General features: G+C 47.4%; 1 protein-coding gene and 1 long non-coding RNA gene across 8 annotated transcripts in view; one reads left to right on the top strand and one right to left on the bottom strand.

Moving 5' to 3' along the window:
* Positions 1-4,242: 4,242 nt before the first annotated feature.
* On the bottom strand, positions 4,243-10,587 carry LOC143382751 (uncharacterized). 2 transcript variants are annotated; one of them, XR_013089032.2, is made up of 3 exons: positions 10,262-10,587; positions 9,802-10,011; positions 4,243-4,807 (listed from the first exon to the last, which is right to left on the bottom strand). It is a non-coding gene; the product is annotated as an uncharacterized LOC143382751 (long non-coding RNA). The 2 variants fall into 2 exon arrangements; XR_013089033.2 differs by having other exon boundaries at positions 9,862-10,011.
* A 200-nt stretch (positions 10,588-10,787) lies between these two features.
* The window catches only part of Znf236 (zinc finger protein 236), a 103,759-nt gene continuing 95,555 nt past the window's right edge, over positions 10,788-18,991 (top strand). For 4 of the 6 annotated variants that reach the window (XR_013154544.1, XR_013154543.1, XM_077105599.1 and 1 more), the window contains exon 1: positions 10,788-10,864. Coding sequence is in view for 2 of the 6 variants with exons in the window: in XM_077105599.1 (XP_076961714.1) it covers positions 10,810-10,864 (55 nt within the window). In the remaining 4 variants the exon portion in view is untranslated. Of the gene's footprint in view, positions 10,865-14,417; positions 15,211-15,778; positions 15,793-18,991 lie in introns of those variants that run through there. The other 2 variants (XM_077105597.1, XM_077105598.1) reach the window with 2 other exon arrangements.

Genomic DNA, 18,991 nt, shown 5'->3' with positions numbered 1-18,991 from the left:
CCATTTCCTTTTTGTAAATTTTATCAAACTGTCCCAATTTTTCAATATGCAGGCTAGTGGTGCACCTGGCGTATTGGAGAGAGAGAAGCTCCCGTCTGAGTGAGAAGAAAACAGGATTCAGGTGCCCACGCCGCGCCGGAGAAAACTGTTCTCATTAGGGACATCTCCCTAAGTTTGAGCTTCCTAAATGGTCCAGAAAACCCGTCTCTCACCTTGCTTTGCCAAGGGGTTTCTGGTCCCCTTTAGCAAAGTGCTAGGGTCTCAGTTTGCCCTGTGCCAGAGACCCTGGGAGGATTCAGACTTAAGGGCATAACTGCATCCTCCTGGCCACTAAAAACCCATTGGAAAAGAGAAACATGTTCTCTTTTGTTGCCTTTGCTCTGTAGACTAGCAGATTACCTGAGGAGTTGATTCTAAAAATGCTTCTCTAGTAGCTTGAAGAGAACACAGCTCATTCTAAACATTGGGTGGTAAAACAGACTATTGAAAGTTACCTATGCACCTGAGGGAACCTGGGCAGATTTTACTAATTATCTCATGCCTTTCTCAGTCCTACAACCTGAATTGCTAACGTTTCTGACCCACGAAGGAAGGGGAGCATCCAGGAGGGATTGGATGCGGGGTTTGGAGTGTTGTGTAGCCCATACGGAGGCAAATGTGATTGGGGCTTTCCCTCAGTGCCACTCATCTACCGATCACCCTAGATACCCCTGAGGGCTGTCGGGAGAAGGCTCAAGAGAAAGGAACCTTAAGAATCGTCTGAGTGTAGCCCAGACCGGAATTCCGCAGTTGTTCCAAACTCCTTCCTCCACCTCCACACATCTGAGGCAGATTGGGATTTGGGACACTGTGTACTCACGCCAATTGCTCTCCGGGCCCAGACAGAAAAGTTGGAAGCGACTTTGGCAGAACCTAACATGCCTGCTCTGTATTGAACAGGTGATTAAGAGCTGCCTAGGCTGAGAAACCTCTCACTCGAGTCTTGAAGAGTGGCGGCTGCGCTAATTGCGTTTAAGTAGCCATCGGGTGCCCACCTTACCCTCCAGAAAGAAAGAGAAAGATGCACCTCAAACAGACATGGGGTGCGTGCACTTACCTCGGTGTAGAATCTCGGTGGGACCTCCAATATGATACCGCTCTTGACCGGTGACGAGTTCTTGCTTCCCCAGTGTTGAAGAATAACACCAAAGAAGCACACCGAGGCAAGGTCAGGATAGAAATCAGAAGTTTATTAAAGGACAGCAGAAAAGACTTCTCCCGGAGGAAGAAGGGGACCCAAGAGGTGGAATCCGTGGAAGTGCGGTTGTCTCCCCTTTTTATAGTTTTGGTGATGGAATGTAGGTTGGAGGCCCGAGGGGTGGGACACAGGTGGGCTTAATTATCACCTTTTGGGATGGGCTATCTCCAAATCTGTTGGGGCTGTTTCCTGGGCTCCATTAACATTTCTTTGAGGTGGACTTTGGCCTAGGGCCTTTTCAGGACTTATTAACATTCCATGAGTTGTCCTGCGTTTTCCCTGAGTCATTCCCAGCATGGCCTCCATTTTAGATTTCACTCGATATTAGACCCAATTTACCTAACTACACTGACTACCTAATTTTAAATCTGGCTTCACCTACATCTTGAAAAAAAGCCATGCCCTGCCCCCAATAAAACTTTCTGTCTTTTAACAAGTTTCATTTATTTTCTTTAATAGCAAAAGTAAGTCTGAGAAAGGAAAAATGAAAATGCTGGTTTTTGTAGCTTCCTGAATTTCACAAAGATTACCATATTAAGTCCTTTGGAGCCCAAATGTACTTTCATTTTTCTCATGCTGACATTGACCCTGTAAGGCAAGCATTATTCTACTTTTTGGACAAACAGGCTTAGTGAGCTTAGATAACATACTCGAACTCAGAACCTTCTATGTGGCATCTTTTAATCTTAATCCTGTTTCAATGAGTCTCCACTGTGTAGTGCAAGTTTTCACTGGTGTCCCGGAAAATTACATTCCCATGAGATTGATTACTAACATTTAAGTTTCTAGGAAAAAATCTCTAGTGATGTTAGAAACTTTTTTTTTTTTAAAGAGAGAGAGAGAATTTTAATATTTGTTTTCTTAGTTTTCAGTGGACACAACATCTTATTTATATGTGGTGCTGAGGATCGAACCTGGGCCGCACGAATGCCAGGTGAGCGCGCTACCGCTTGAGCCACATCCCCAGCCCTGAAACTCTTTCATCTAGATCATTATTCTGTATTTTAGAAAAGACTTTTAGTATTGACAGCAAACTCAGCCAACTGTATTTTAAGATAATTCATTATTATTCCTTGGAGGCTAGTGATTTTTTTAATATTATTTTTGGAGTTGGGCACAATATCTTTATTTTATTTACTTATTTTTATGTGGTGCTGAGGATCGAACCCAGGGCCTTGCACATGCTAGGTGAGTGCTCTCCACAACCCCAGCCCGAGAGTAGTGATTTTTAACTTGACAGTTTTTGTCACCTGATAAACATCAAAAGGAAGCCTCACTCTCATGTCTGTCCATCACCAGTCACCTTACCCCACACCAGAGGGACTGGAGAGGCTGCTGGCTTCCTCCCAGAGCCCAGCAGTGACAGTAGCACCCATGAGTCACCTGCAAGCTCAGTGACACCACTGCTGTTTGTTGTGACCTTTATCTAGCCCTACAGCCCTCACACCAGCCTCCAGCTCTCCAACTGTGCCACTAACCCATGAGGTCCAGCCACTGCCAGGGTTGCAATTCAGTAGCCTTAGCATGTGTGGAAAGAAATACCAATCAAGAAAAGCAGACTGTTTTTTACATGCTGTAGAAGGGAGTCAGCCTCCACTGACACTCCATTTTGGCAGAGATGGAAAGGCAGGCAGAGCAGCAGCTAGGAGAAGCTTCCCAGTGGAGAAAGGCCCTCTCGCTCTTCCTGGTTGATGAGCCAGTTTCTTGCTTGCCACAGGAGTTGCCCCATTTAGTGAGCTCTCTTCCACTCGGAGGTGCTTGCTTCTCTCTGTGGGGTCCATTGTCTCTGCACAGGCTCTTCAGCCCCATCTCCAGCCATACTTTCTTGTTCTCCCACCTGCTTCTCAAGCTGGACCTGAAATCAGGCTTTGGGCTTCTGTCTAGGGGACAAGTCAGGCACTTGAACAGGTGACAATGCTGTGACATTGTTGGGAAAAGTATAAATGGCAGCCGAACCCCAGAGAAAAAACCCCAACATGGTGCCTAAGGACCTCTTCTTCCTCTTTTCTGCAGTGGCTCGAAAAGTTCCCGCCTGTGTGAACTCTCCCGCCAGCGCCAATTTCAAATCTCACTGGCGGGGAACTTAGCCCCAATAAGAACTAATTCCTGGGCTCCGGAGCTGATATCTGGAAGAACTTGCCAATAAACAGGTGGCCTGCCATATATCTAAGCCCTACCATCTCCCCTTAGTTCTATGTAAGCACACAGCCTTTTGCAATAAAATTGGAATTCTCCCAGTGAAGTGTCTTTGCGTGGTGAATTCTTTCAGACATGACAAATGAAATGGAATACCGAGTGGTCACTCACTCTCCATTCTCCACACTGCAGGGAAGGGCCATCCATACACTGTCTGGAAACTGTCAGACAAGAACACAGCAAGATATTTCTGGGGGCCCTTCCTGTGCAGAGCCAGACATTCCAGGACTTACCAAATTTCAAGACATCTGCTTCTATTGTGACAGCCCCTTTAAAGTCAGAAGCCCCAGCCTCCCCTATTTCCTGATAATTGTTTTCTGCAACCGAGTTTCCTCATACTGAGGCTGGAAACGGAGGAACTGGCTCCAGAGCCTGGGCAGGCCCCAAGGAGGGCTGAAAAACTGGAATTGTGAAATCTCTGGCAGCAGGGTCTGGCTGCATATGCACATTTGTTTCCCGGATTTTGTTCCTATACACTGCACCATTATCATAGGATGGGCAGAGGTAGAGTAGCTGCCTTCCTGGTTTTGGCCTAACTGGGATAAAATTCACTTCCCTTTTTGTGTTGCTTTCTCTTATTTCTGATGTGGGTGGGTGACCAAATCTAGTTCATGGGAACTCCAGCAGGGCCTCTGACCTGGGGTGCCAGTAAAGTACTATTTTTCCTGTTGATGAGGATATTTATGTCTCCATTCATAGAAATCAAAAGGTATAAAATTGACGGCAGTGCCAATAATTCTCATCTACAGATCTGAAAATGAATTTTGTTAACAGGAGATCAAATTGATGTCTGCCCTCTAGGAGAGAAGTCTTCAAACATTGTACTTTATTTTTATTATTTTTAAAAATTACAGTAAAACCAACATAACACAAAATTCACCATTCTGACATTTTAAAGTCACTCACACTGCTGGGCAGCTATCACCATGTCCATCTCTGAAGCTCTCTGTCTGGTAGGAAGGACTGTAAGGGCACCAGGGCGAAGGTCCGATGTGCCACTGGTACGGAGCACTGGAAGGGCATTGCTTATCCCAGGATGAGCAAGTTGGTAAAATAATCATGACGCCCCCATGTTTGGAATCTAAAAAATGAACTTCTGAAGAGCCCATGAATCAGAGAAAAAAATGGCAAAACAAAGTGACATTCTGGATATGGCTGGTTCTGTGGTATCAATGTGTCCCCAAAGGTCACGCACTGGAGAAGAGTCTAGCCCTGGTGCTCTGGCTTGCTCTCCCTTGCCCTCAGCCTCTGGGCCCGAATGATGCAGCACAAAGGTTCCATGGATGCCAGTACTGGTCTGTCAGCTTTCCCAAACTCCAGGACCACAAGTAATGTAAGTTTCTGTTCATTTTAAGTCATCCAGTCTCAGGTAATCTGTTACAGTAATAGAAAAAGGACAAAGATAGATGGTAATAAAAAGTAGAGAGGAAGGAATGGAAGGAGGAAGAGAAGAGAGGGATGGAGAAAAAAAGAGCAAAAATTAAAGAAATAAAACCAATAGGACATCTATACATATAGGTACATACACACATGAGAGGGGATTTATATGGGAACCGGCTCATGCCATTATAGTGCAGACCCTGGGGTGCTCACTGATTGCCTGGCTTGGTCCAAGTCTGAAGGCCTCCAGACCAGGGGAGCCAATGGTCCTGGGAACTGGGGAAGGGCTGCTGGTGCCAGGTCTGGAGTCCAAGGACCAGGAAGCCAGGATATCTGATGCGTGGGGCAACAGACCTGCATGCCCAGCTCACTGGGCAAGTACCGATTTGCCTTCTGTTTCTCTCTCTCCTGGGCCTTGGATGACTGGATAGTGCCCACCTAAACTGAGGGTGGTCTCCCCATGAGTCCACGAAGACTCAGATGCTGACCTCCTCTGCAGCACCCTCACAACACACCCCAAAGCATGCTTTTCCAGGTTTTTGGTGTTTCTAATCTAGTCAAGTCGACACCTGAAATCAGCTCTCACAAAGGCAAACACAAGGTCAGGATGGAAGGGGACGGGTCAAATGCACTGAGCAAGGGCAGTGTCTGGAGTGCCACACTACTGCCCTTGAACACTCAGATGAAATGACACATCTGTAAAAGTGCTGACACTAACATGTTAAAAAAACCCAAAACTGTCCATTAAATACTGTGAAATTGAATCTGTAATTAAAAATGTGCCCATGAAAAACCTCCCATATGGGGCTGGGGATGTGGCTCAAGCGGTAGGGCGCTCGCCTGGTGTGCGTGCGGCCCGGGTTCGATCCTCAGCACCACATACAAAGATGTTGTGTCCGTCGAGAACTAAAAAAATAAATATTAAAAAATTCTCTCTCTCACTCTCTCTCTCTCTCTCCCCCACTCTCTCTTAAAAAGGAAAAGCCTCCCATATCACATGACTTCAGAAGTGACTCAAAAAATAAGGAAGTACAATTCTAATCTTTGAGAACTCTTAGAGTAAAAGGTAATGGTACATTTTTTAGTTTGTTTTATGATGCTAGCATCATCCATATAGCAGAACAAAGACACCAAGAAAAAGGAAAGTGAAAGCCAGTTTCATTTGTGATTACAACTTTACAAACTTTCAACAAAATTCTAGCGAACAAAATATAGTTATATATCAGGATACTACATTATAACTGAATTGGGTTTACCTCAGGCACACAAAGAACACATCTGGGAATTCCTGCAGGGGGCAGTACATGTGGCTTGTGCACACAGGCAGAAGCCCTGTGCAGCTGGAGGCCACACTGACTGAAGCTAAGCAGGTGCCTGAGGGCTGCAGTAAAGAAGGGTAAGCAAGAATGATTCCCAGACATTATCCAATGATCAAAAAGAATGAGTTATGAATCAATGATAGATGATTTTCCAAATTACTGTGCTTAATGGAAGGGTGACTGCCCCTCTCACCCAAAACAGAACATGCATACAATTTCGCATATACTAAACTAGGGAGTTTTAACTCATCTAGAATCATGAGCAACTGCTTGGGGGGTAGGAGGAAGGGTGGCAGAGGCAGGAGGGCCTTTCAGGGTGACAAATGTATTCTCTTCACATGGTGATGGTTAACCCTGTGCAGGTTAGGACTTGTCAAACCATACACTTGAAGTTTATGCAGTTTATTGAATGCTAGCTGTACTGCAATAAACCAGCCAGGCACGGGATCTCTCCTGGGTCTTGGGAGGTGGGATGGCAGTGTGTTAGTGGTACTCACATCCCCTTTCATAGGAGAACTTGAAGAACAAGGATATGGTGGGCTAAATACACCTGCTTTATTCTGGTTCTGTTTGATGCAACATGCAATTGGGAATACTGAGAATGCCGATAGAAATATATCCGATATTTAGGAAAGAGGTCTTGGGTCACAACACGGAGAAACCCTTCCAACATTCTTCTACCAAGGGTTGCCACAAAGAAACAATCCTATAAACCTGCAAAAGGGGTGTGGCTGAGGATGGTGCACATTCTTCCAAAGCAATTTCACCAAAGTACCTTCAGTTAGGACTGGATGCCAAAGGCAGAGACCTTAATTTAATCTGGGTTTCCTTGAGTGCTCTCATTGGCTCACATAACTGAAAAGTACACAGATAGGATTGGGATCCACCTGGTTCAGGGCTCCAGTGGAGACAGACCCACATCTGAGCTGTGCGTTCTCTGGTTACCTTCATTTCCAGGCCACTAATGCCTGTGGCTCCAGAATGACATTCTCATGCTGCAGAGGCTTAAGGAACAGAGTGAAGAGCTCTCCCACTCACACACATCTTCCTTTTCCCTCTGTGACTCTTGAGTGTCCTCTGGTGGTAGGTTAGGATATGATAGTGGCAACCACAGTAGGTAATGGGCCTACAAGTGGAGAAGGGAAAAGACTCAAAGGAAACACTCAGTTGCCACTGGCAACAGTTATAAGGAGGAAATGGATGATGGGTGCAGCTCAGGGATTATTTTATTTAATTTTTTTAAAGAGAGAGAGAATTTTAATATTTATTTTTTAGTTATTGGCGGACACAACATCTTTGTTTGTACGTGGTGCTGAGGATCGAACCCGGGCCGCACGCATGCCAGGCGAGCGCTACCGCTTGAGCTACATCCCCAGCCCCTCAGGGGTCAGTTTTTTCTGGACATTGGTCCAGCCAAATAAACCATGTGGGAGGTTCTTGCAATACTGCCTTTTTTTTTCTTGGTACTGGGGAATTGAATCCAGGGGTGCTAATCCACTGAGCCACATCTCCAGCCATTTTTGCTTTGAGATAGGGCTTTGCTAAGTTGTGTGGGACCTTGTTAAGATGCTGAGGCTGGCTCTGAACTTGCAATCCTCCTGCCTCAGGCTCACTCTTTGCTGGGATTACAGGCGTGGCTACTGTGGCCAGCAACACTATCTTTAAATGAGATGGTACCTGTGTTCTCACTGGAGAGCTGCCTATTCTGTCATGCTGAGCCTCTGCTTTTCCTTCACTCTGCTCTGACAGATCCAGGGTTCAGAATCTGCTTGCCTCTTCATTCCTTGCTATTTCTAATTGCATCAAAGCAGGAATCTTAGCCTGGTGCAGTAGTACATGCCAATAATCCCACGGCTGCATTTTATGTGTTTGAATTTAAATCATATTTTGTTCTGTGAATTTGAAGCAATTTACAAAAGTGTATGCCTATCAGGGTGAATAAATAGCTGAGGAAACCATATTGAAAGGAAAAAACAGAAAAACCAAAGGCAGAGGAAGTAGCAGAATGCATCCAACAAATCCTCTAGTTACAAAAGGTGAATTTAAAATTGGATTTCAAGCTCCTTAGATGAAGAAGAGAGGAGAGCATAATTAGTTGCAAGATTCCGTTACCAAGAAAATCAGACAATTCTGTGGTTTGGATAATGTGTTTTCTTCCTAATGAGTGTTAAAAGCAGTGTCTTCAAATTTCTGTCAAGTTACCATTGTGTGTAGTTACTGAAGTTACTTTGGTAAAATTGCTTTGCAAGAATTTGCATTTTCTTCAGGCATACCCCTTTTGCAGGTTTGTAGGATTATTTCTTCATGGCAACCCTTGGTTGCCACATATAATGCACATTAATTTATATGTCCAAGTTTTTTTTTTTTTTTTAGAGAGAGAGAGAGAATTTTTAATATTTATTTTTTAGTTTTCAGTGGACACAACATCTTTGTTTGTATGCGGTGCTGAGGATCGAACCTGGGCCGCATGCATGCCAGGTGAGCACGCTACCGCTTGAGCCACATCCCCAGCCCGTATGTCCAAGTTTTTATGATTTGCCTCTAACCTTTATTCTCAGCTTTACATGCTACTTGAGCCTTAATATGCATATGGAAATAATATTCAGATTTTGCCCAAACTTAAGATTTCCCCCCCCTTTTTTTTTTGCAGGGGGGCGGGTACCAGGGATTGAACTCAGGGGCACTTATCACTGTGCCACATCCCTACCCCTATTTTGTATTTTATTTAGAGACAGGGTCTCACTAGTTGCTTAGTACCACACTTTTGCTGAGGCTGGCTTTGATCTCTCGATCCTCCTGCGTCAGCTTCCCAGCCGTTGGGATTACAAGCGTGTGCCACTGTACCCGGCTAAGATTCCTGCTTTGATGCAATTAGAAATAGCAAGGAATGAAGAGGCAAGCAGATTCTGAACCCTGGATTTGTCTTTAGAAAATTACTTAACCTCTTTCAACTTCAATTTCTTCATCTGTAAAAAGGCATCTTGCAGAACTGCTATAAGGATTAGAGATGTTTTATATAAAAGCACACAGCACTACTCAAAAACAGATGTTGATAAAACAATTATCATTTGTCATTCACTGGCTGGCAGATCTTGGAAATAACCTAAGTATGAGAAGCTTATCTAATTGAGGTTTTTCAGGAATTGTATGACTATATGGAAACATATATGGACATACATAAAGCAGCTGACACACAGCTTCCCTTCTTGACTGGTCTTCACCTGAAAAGATCTTTCCTAACCAACTCTGTTAAAATGCAAACCTTTTTCTAAGATATAGTTAAAACAGCATCCTTCCTATTTTTCTAGTGGTAATTAGTCCTGCTTTCTCAAAATTCTCTACTGGACTTTTAAAAACCTCGTTACAACTTGTTACTGGTTTTGTCTTTTTTGCCCTTCCAAGTTTCAAGTTTCTGGCCAGTGGATTGTTCTTACTTCTGACTCCCCTGTAACACCCTGGTAGGCTCAGAGTAGTCATTGTCTATTGCTTTGAACTAACTTTGCTGAGCCTCTGACGTCATGATAGACTGCTTCTGACTTCCTTGAACAAATGGGTTTCTCTGGTCATTCATCATTTACTTTCTTAACCTGGCCTAATACTTTGTTGCCCTGCAGGCACATCACTTAGTGGAATGACTGGGCCACACCAAACAATGCAGGATGAACATACCTGTAACTCTTTTAAGTTCTAACATATTAACATTTAATGTACCCAGGAAACATCACTGACTTCTGGCTTTGTCCTCCTGAGGTCCAAGGTCCACCCTCTGGATGCATTTAAGTTCCAAGGCTTTTGCCCTTGCAAGGATGGTTTGGCAATGACGCTGTCTGAGGCATCCAGAAATGCTGCAGGAAGATGAGGTGCTCAGCAGAGATTTTCCTGGAATGAAACCAATGTATGTAAACCCAAATGAACACAGGATAAAGGCCTGGAACGTAAACCACCATTGGTTCAACCTGTGGTGACTCCATAGGGCTCCAATACCTTAGGGACAAGCTGCCAAAGGGCTGGAATGATGCCGCTGGCGGGCCACACTTCGGAGCCTGATCAGGCCATGGGCCCTGATGCTTGAGAATGGGCTGAGCTGGGGCCCCCAATACCCACCGACAGGATGGTTCACCCCACGGACCCAATGCCAAGGATGGATAGGCCTCTCCACGGTCCCGGTGTTTCCGGAGTCACAGGCCGCTGTGGTCCTCGTGGCCGCTGAGGGTCCGGCTCCAAGGTCCCCCGTGCCCGCAGAGGAGACAGGCCTCGCTGGTTCCCTTGCCCGAAGAGGGACCGGCCTCCCAGGTCTACGTGCCCGCTGGGGGGACAGGCCTTCCTGGTCCCCGTGCCCACCGAAGGCCACCCCGAGGGCCCCGGGCCCGTGGACCCACAGGCCACGCGCGGACACCGGCCGCCCGCGGACCGGCAGGTGACGCCGCCGCCCGCCGGGCCGCGCATGCGCGCCGCGCCGCCCCCGCCCCCACCGCGCCCGCGCCCAACGCCCCCGCCGCGGCCCGCGGGCCATGGAACCCGCCGAGGCCGGCGCGGTGCGAGCGCTGCCGCCCGCGCGTCCGGGCGCCGTCGCCCCGTGAGCCCGGCGGGCCGGTCCGGTCCGGCCGCCGCCCCGCCGGTGCCGCGCGTGCGCGCCGCCGCCGAGCCAGACGCCAGAGAGGGGTGGCCGCCGCGACGATGCCGCGGGGCCGCCCCCCGAAGCCCCGGGACGGCGCGGCGCGCGGCGACTCCGGTAAGGCCCGCGGCCCGAGTGCCCGGATGGGCGCGGGGCGCGCCGGGAGCGGCGGCGGCGGCGCGATGGCCGGCGGCGCAGCGCGGGCGGACGGATACGGGCGCCGCGGCCGGCGCCTCCGCGCTGGGCCTACTTTCCGGGCGCCGCGGCGGCGGGGGCGGCGGCCCGCGCGGCCGCTCTGCGCGCCCGCCCCCCGCCCGCCGGGCCCGCGCCCGACCCCGGCCCCCGCCCCGCTGCCCCGCCCCGCCGCCGCGTGGGAGGCGGCCGCCCTCGGCCTGGGCCGCGGGGAGGCGGGCGGTGGCGGCCGCGGGAGGCAGGATGGGGGCCGCGCGGCGGAGCGACCCGCGGGCCGCAGCCGAGCCCCAGGGCGCCGGGAGCGCAGGGCGTGCGCGCAGCGGGCGCCGGGACTGTCGCAGCCGCCCGAGCTCAGGGAGCGCCGGGCTGACCCGGGCCCGCAGCCCTGCGCTCTGGAGCGCTGATCCTGCACTTAGTAGGTGCCGGGCTGGCCCGGGCCCGAACTCCCAGAATTCTTGGCAGGCACATAGTAGGTGTCAGGAGTATTTCTGTTGCCTGGAACCTGAGCTCGGAGAGCTTAGTGCGCACAGTGGGTCTCAGGAACTGTTCTTCAGTTTATGCTTGTGATATAACTCGGATTCTGAAAACTGATGCAAATGTACCTCGTCTCTGCTCTGCCACGGGGGTTTAATTTTCTCCTCACGGCAGCTTGATTAGAACAATTGGATTTTACTGGACAGGGACTCCACTTGTGGCATGGTGTTTTTGAGGTGCAAGGCTAATGGGTCTGGAGGCAAGGAGCTCTGCTTGAGTGCTGTGATTGTGATTTATTTCTATACTTGGGAAATACCTGCCAGTACTTAGTCCCAACCACTGTGGTACTGAAGTGCCCCAGGACAGTTTGCACATTCAGAGAGGCTCTTAGTGTGTGGAAAAGATCTTGCATAGGACGGAGGGAGGATGCATGCCTGGAATTTGTATAGGAGCGGTGGATTCCACCAGGACTTCCATTATGCTTCATATAGCCGGTTGCTTAGGCTAGTGACTCAGTGTCAGGCTTTTCTTGAGTTAATACAGGCTCATGACAGAATTTGAATTAGGAGCAAAAGTGCAGGAACCCAGAATAAGGTCAGATCTGAAGATGCAAAGGAATAGTGTAAGCTGGGCATGGTGGCACATGCCTGTACTTCCAGTGACTTGGGAGGCTGAGACAGGAGGATCACAAATTCAAAGCCAGGCTCAGCAACTTAATGAGACCCTGTGTCCTCTGAAGCTTTTATGGAGAAAGGTGATTGTTTGGATCAGTGCGTGAGCTTAGAAACAAGACATGGAAAACCAGAAGTTATTATTGCTGCTGCACTTGACATAGTTAAAAGGCATGTAATTTAGGGAGTTGTCGTGGACCTGGTATCCATGCATTTCATTGAAGTTCATATACATTGTCGCCTTTTGGATTGTGGGGAGTGATGCTGGCAGATGTTAACAGGTATGTGTTAGGTAGCTGGGTAGCTGGTCAGAATTTTTATCAATGATTGGTGGTTTCTCATTCCTTTTGCTGCTTTGCTTTGACATTATCTTGTTCATTTTTTTTTTTTTTTTTTGGTTAATATGACTTATGCCAAGAATAAAGTGCAAGCTGGGCATGATGGTGCATGCCTATAACCCCAGAGACTCAGGAGGATTGCAAGTTCAAGGCCAGTTTTAGCAACTTAGACCCTGTCTCAAAATAAAAAAAACCAAAAAGGGCTCTGGGTATGGCTCAGTGGTAAAGTGCCCCAGGTTCGAAGCCCTCACCCCTCGAAGCAAGAATAATTTAAGGTGCAGTGTCTCTGCTATGGGAAGGGCTTGGTGGAGAGACAGTGTGAACTCCCATTGACAAGAACCTGCACATCCCATCTCACCAGGTGGCAGCACTGTCCACTGGGTTTTCAGGCTCCAAAGCTAAGAGCAGTTGTTTCTCCTGTTCCCCACAGTACTTCCCACCCTAGCCTGGTAGCCTCTTTCTCAGAACTGTATTTCCAGTCTGCTCCGTCCTTCCATCTCTAAGGTGGAGCTTCTTACCAACCTCTGCTGGTTGTCTCCTCCTTGAATCCATCACATGGCAGCCTGGATGATCTCTTCAGGTATACCTTGACAGCCACACCCTGTTTAAAGCTCTTGAGTGGGCTCCTTGTCCCCTTGATATAAACCCTGCACCCCCAATTGACCTTGGAGCCCCATACCCCTGTGGGATCATTAAGAAAGCACCAGGCTCAGCAGCATGCCGCTGGGCCATGTCCAGAGGCCCGCTACTCTCCGGTGGGATCTAGAATTCCTTGGCAGGTTTTGATTGGTTATGATTTAACATGCTGGGGTTTTGCTAAACTTGGGTAATGTGTGTAGTACCTGAATATACATCTACCTGCATTTAAAGTTTTCCTGAGAAATCAAAATTCACTAGTAGGAAAGCAGGTATTCAAAGGAGGCCACTGTATCTCTTAGTGAGAGGGAAGAGAGAGCACGAGGCAGGGAAAGAGAATTCACACAGGCAGAGATGCTGTCAGGATGGTGTCCACTGCCCACCTGGGTTGCGGCCTGTTCAGATCACAAGCTCCCCAGTACTGGGAGGACTGGTGGGTGAGTTTTCCAGTTGATTATCTTTGCTCTGGCTCATCATCACAGTAAACACTGGCGTTTTGGAAGACAGGTGTTTGTGTACATGCTGGAGCTTCTGACGAGGGCCCTCTGGCACTGCTTTTTGTGAGTCTTTTAGGCTGAAAGACCTGGGTGGCCTGGGGTTGCACCTTGAGGTACTGCAACCAGCAGGTAAAATCAGATTTGTCTCTGTCTGTATAGCTGGCATGTGGAAACCGGGGTCTTGGGCTGTCAGTCAAGAGGAGAGGGGATTGTGTTTGATCCGAAGGGAGCCTGGAATAGAAATTGGAAATCAGTCCTCCTTCTGCCACTGGTTGGTTGCAAGACTTTGACCAAGTGCTTCAGTCTTTCTGGGGACTTAGTTTCTGAGCTATCCAAGAGCAGGGACCATGTGACTCGCCCTATTTTGGGGGATTATTATTCTGTGTTGCATTTCGTTTCCACATGAGTACCCACTTAGGAGCATAATGTTCAGGTGGTGCTTAGCCTGCACACCTCTCAGTGTTGTGGCCTCTGAGGTTCTCATGGCAGCGGGTTTCACTTGGCTCCTGGAGAGAGTTAGCAGGAGAGGAAAGCAGGAAATGCTGTTCTAAGGGAATCCTGAGACAGGGCAGGAGCCCTGCTGCCTAAAATTAGGAGCTCTCAGAGGTATTGGTCTTGGGAGCTTCAGACACCCAATTCATTAGCTCTTCCCATCTCTAGATATTTATCAGGCGTTGGGCACGTGCTGCGTGCCAGGTCCGTGAAGGTTTGGAGAAACAACGCTGAGGAGCAAGGACTAACAGTCAACTTTACCTGATGATGTCCTGCCCTGGGGAGTGGCAGGAGATGATGACAATGCGGGACACTGAGGCATGGCTCAGCTTGTACAAAGCCCTGGGTTCGAATCCCAGCACTACAAAAGACAAGCAAAAGACTTTGGAAGCTGACCAGCCTGGGAGGAGGAGCAGAAATGGAAAAAGAGAAAGTAGAAAGGAATTAAGAAGAGAAGGAATGGTAGAGCTCACCTGAAGTGACAGTGATCTCTAGTAGCAATGGTGACCCGAGACTCCTGGGTTTTCTTGGGGATGGAGAACACTTGGGTGAGCGGGTGGCAGCACACCACAGGGTCAGGCTGGTGTCCTGGAGGAAGGATGGACTGTGGGACAGGGTAGGAGCCAGTGTAGTGTGTAGTGTCAGCAGAGAGAGGAGGGGAGCCGTGCTTTAGAAAACATGTTCAAAACAAAGTCACCGTCGGCCAGTCTGGGGATTAGCTTGGTTGCTTAGAATTTGGAGCTGTTATTTTTCATTTTAACATTAAGAACATGTAAGGATCTGTGGATGACCGAGATCTTAACTGCACAGAGGTTTTCTTGAGTTAAATCCCTGCTGTGCTCTGAATGTAGCAGGTTTGGTTGGAACGTGGCATCATATCACAAAGAGGCCAGTGTGGTGCCTTTAGGTTGGGGACAAGAGGCAGGGATTCAGCCTGGTGGCCTAGCATGGGGAGAAGAAGGAGTTGAAGGTAGCTTGCTAGACCCAGGACCCTAGGATGCTGCAGGAGGTGGCTGTGGCATTATGTGATTGAGGATGGTCCTCGAGCAGCAAGTGAGCGTCTTGGAGATGGACACTTTCTAAGTTATTGGTAGGCTCAGGACCTGCTGCTTCAGGGAGCATCGTCTCACGGTTCTTCCCTACTCCAAGATATATTTTTTAAGGTCGGTATTTTCATAGAGTTAAATTAACTTTAAAAGTAGACTTTAAATTACTTTTAAAAAGTCAAAGTTTCTTAAATCTTTCTGATGACTATGTAGTTTTTGTTTAGTCTTGATGGTGAATATAGAGCCCATATTAGCAGAAAGGCGAATAATGAAAGCCACCAATGGTCATGTTTTTGTTTGCCAAATGAGTGTGTGGAAACACTGTCCAGGAATTGACATACCAGTCCCCAGCAGTGAAATCTTCAGTGGTCCCTTCTGTCTCGTCGCGGGGGCAGGAGCACAGACTGAACAGTGCTGCTCTGGAGGGACTCTCAGGTCGGACAGTGGCTCAGTGATTGTGTGTGTGTGAGGGGAGTGGCAGAGGTGCACATCTGGTGGCATGTTAGGACCTTCTGCCCCGAGGCTCCTATGGTAGCTGCTGTTTGAGAATGCAGCCTGCATAAGGGACGCACAGTTGACGAATGTGACTCGGCCATCGCGGAAAGCAGCCCTGGCATTTGCAGTTAGACGCATGGCACTGGAGGACTCCGCTGAAGTGAAGTGAGCAGGTGCAGAGGACCGGCACCAAGTCGACCTGGGGTAGAGTAGTGACCACCAGGGACAGGGTGGGTGGGGGAGGTTGGAGGAGGGTGGTCCCCTACGGGTGATGCACACTGAGTGTGTGGGAACACAGTGGATCCCATCCTAGTTGTGATTAGAAGATGCCGTGGTCTTCAGGAGGGTGGGCCGCAGTGAGACTGCCATTCATTTCTGCTGTCTTAGCTTATTGGTCCCTGAAAGGATCTGACAGCCTCCGTGGCTGCAGAGAACCCGGAACAAGGTCTCTAGGCACAACTTGTGTGCATGCCTTTCAGCAGGACACTGGGGTCTCCTGCAGCCCCCAGGCCCTCCTCTGGGTTAAGACCCCACATCACACTGTAAGAGACATTAATACACCTCTTTGTGGACCACAGATTCTTTGGGGACAGAAATTGGAATGGTCTTAAAGACAGGATGGAGGAAAGATGTTGCTGGGCCTAGAATACTGCCCAGAAAGGGTGGACTGAGCAGAAGGGAGTCAGGGCCACACAGACAGCAGATCTCAGCCCAGAGGAGGCCTGGGCTGAAAAGCCACCAGCAGAAGGACTGGCCACACTGCCGAGGTGTGCCCCAGGCAGGCGGGTCCAGCGGGCTCTGGGTTTTAATTTATGTTCAGGGTGCAAACTAAAGCGTGCTTGCTTCTCTTCTTCTCCAGTCGTACTTTAATTTTAATCATTATTTTGTCTTTAAGCCAACTTAATGTTATATCATTACCGTTTGAAAGAAGAGACTTGCTGAAGACACCATTTATTATGTCTTGAACTTTGTTAAAAAAGGGAAATCTTACTTCTTAAGATACTTTTTTTCTGGAAATGTCTTAGTTTTTAAGTGAAGCATTTTCAAATTTAATGGATTGTTCCATGTCTCTTAGGTTTTTTATCTGTCAGATGCAATTAAATCCCTGATCATCTTTGGTAATACATTAAGAAGTTTCATCACAGCTAGGAAAATTATTTTATTCTATATCTGGAGATAGCTTTTTAATTTTGCATTTTAGAAATTTAGTTGAGGATCCCTTTTACTGCTGTATCTAGCTTTTAGGTTAAAATGCTACTGAATTTTTAAAACAAATTTAAACACATCTGTACTTCCCGCTTCTTAGTATTCTTACCGTCACTACAGACTTCTCTGAAGGGAATAACATCCACTGATGCAGTCCCCCAAATCCTTTTATTTGGGCCTGTGGATTCATAAACAGTTTAGTACAGACAATTTCAGTTTGTTCTATCTGGACATAGTTTAGAATAAATAGAATCAAGTTTATGTAAAATCCTTCCTCAGTAGACTTTTTAATTTTTTTTTTTTTTTTTTGTGGTACTTTCTGGGAATTGAAACTAGGACCTCCCATGTGTATGTGTTCTACCACTGAGCCACACTCCAGCCCTTTCTAAATTTCATGTTGAGACTCTTAAGTTCCTGAGGCTGGCCTTGAATTTGTGAAGAGCTTGCCTTTGTCCTTTCTCAGTTTTCCTAGCAGCTGGGATTACTGGGCATGTGACAATCTACCCAGCAGCGGACCTTTTTTTTTTTTTTTTAATGTATGAAATTTTGATCTTTTGAATCATTAATATTTCTTTTCTTAAAGTTATACATGACAGTAGAATGCACTTTGACACATCATACATAAATGGAGTACGATTTCTCATTCTTCTGGTGGTGCATGATGTAGAATCATACTGGTCGTATAGTCATATATGTACAGAGGGTAATAATGTCTGATTCATTCTGTTATCCTTCCTACCCCTGTAACCCCCCCACTTCATTCTCCTCTACCTAAAGTAACTCTATTTTTCCGTAGCCACCCGCCATCATTGTAAATTAGCATCTGCATATCAGAGAAAACATTCGGCCTTTAGTTTTTGGGGATTGGCTTATTTCGCTTAGTGTGATATTCTCCAGCTCCATTCTTTTACCAGCAAATGCCATCATTTCATTCTACTTTAAAGCTGAGTAATATTCCATTGTGTATACACACCACATTTTCTTTATCCATTCGTCTGCTGAAGGACCCCTAGGTTGGTTTTAGAGTTTAGCTATTGTGAGTTGAGCTGCTGTAAACATTGATGTGGCTGTGTCCCTGTAGTGTGCTGATTTTAAGTCCTTTGGATATAAACCAAGGAGTGGGATAACTGGGTCGAATGGTGGCTCCATTCCCAGTTTTCTGAGGATTCTCCATACTGCTTTACATAATGTTTTCACCTGGAACACTAATATTTCTAAAAGCTTGACTTTGCCCTTTACCCTAAAGATCTGCAGAAGAGTTAGTTGCTGTTGTCCCCCCATCTGCCCCTGCCCACCTCCGCTGCACACACCTCCTATCCTTGCTAACAGGCAGGTTTCTGCCCAGGGCAGGAGGCTTGGCATCAGGGGACTGCGAGGTTGTCCTCTCCCATAGGAGTGTGCAGGGCTGTGAGAAAGGTGTCATGCTTGTGCTGTCCCATCTCTGAAGGAGCAGAGCCCCTCCTGAACCCAAGTTTTCTCAGATCCCAATTTTTGGAATCAAATTTGATGCAGAGTTGCATGGGATGTATTCAGTCCCTATGCAGTTCAGGTGCTTTATGTATTTACATCCTAATTTTAAGACTTGGAGTATATTTACTTATCTTAGAGAAGAGTAGTGGGGATTTGTGACATTCTTGACAAATCTTGTGATTATTCTTGAATATTCTTTGCTGTATTTATTCTTGCTGGAGGCTACCTTAAAGTTTATAGCTTTACCTGAGCGACTTCATAGGAGGCTTAGTGAGAGCAGGATTGGCTAAGCTGCCGCTTCCCTTAACTCCCTGGACGCTGGCCCCCTGAGAGGACAGAGCCTTTTCTTTTTGACTTAATCTTGCTTTGCAGCAGTTTTTAGAGATAGGTCAAATTGGAGAATTAGCATCTAAAGGCTTTATGCTTCTGCTGGAGTTTGGCTTACTGAGTGATTGAAAAAACAGTGTGGATTATTGATGCCTCTCAAGGTGATTTAGAGGTGACTGCTTTATGGTCCCAAGGGATTAAAAGGAAATTAAGTGGGTCTGTGAAGTTTAAGAAGCTTCATTATGGCCTTTGTCTGCTTTTTCGTACTGTGACTGAAAGACCTGACAAGAACAATTTTAGAGGAGGAAAAGTTTATTTGGGGGCTTATGGTTTCAGAGGTCTCAATCTATAGATGGCAGGCTCCATTCCTCGGGGCCCGAGGTGAGGCTGAACATCATGC

The sequence above is a fragment of the Callospermophilus lateralis genome, chromosome 17 (genome assembly GCF_048772815.1).
Source record: "Callospermophilus lateralis isolate mCalLat2 chromosome 17, mCalLat2.hap1, whole genome shotgun sequence".
Lineage (NCBI taxonomy): Eukaryota > Metazoa > Chordata > Mammalia > Rodentia > Sciuridae > Callospermophilus > Callospermophilus lateralis.
This window is presented reverse-complemented; position numbering and strand designations above follow the sequence as displayed.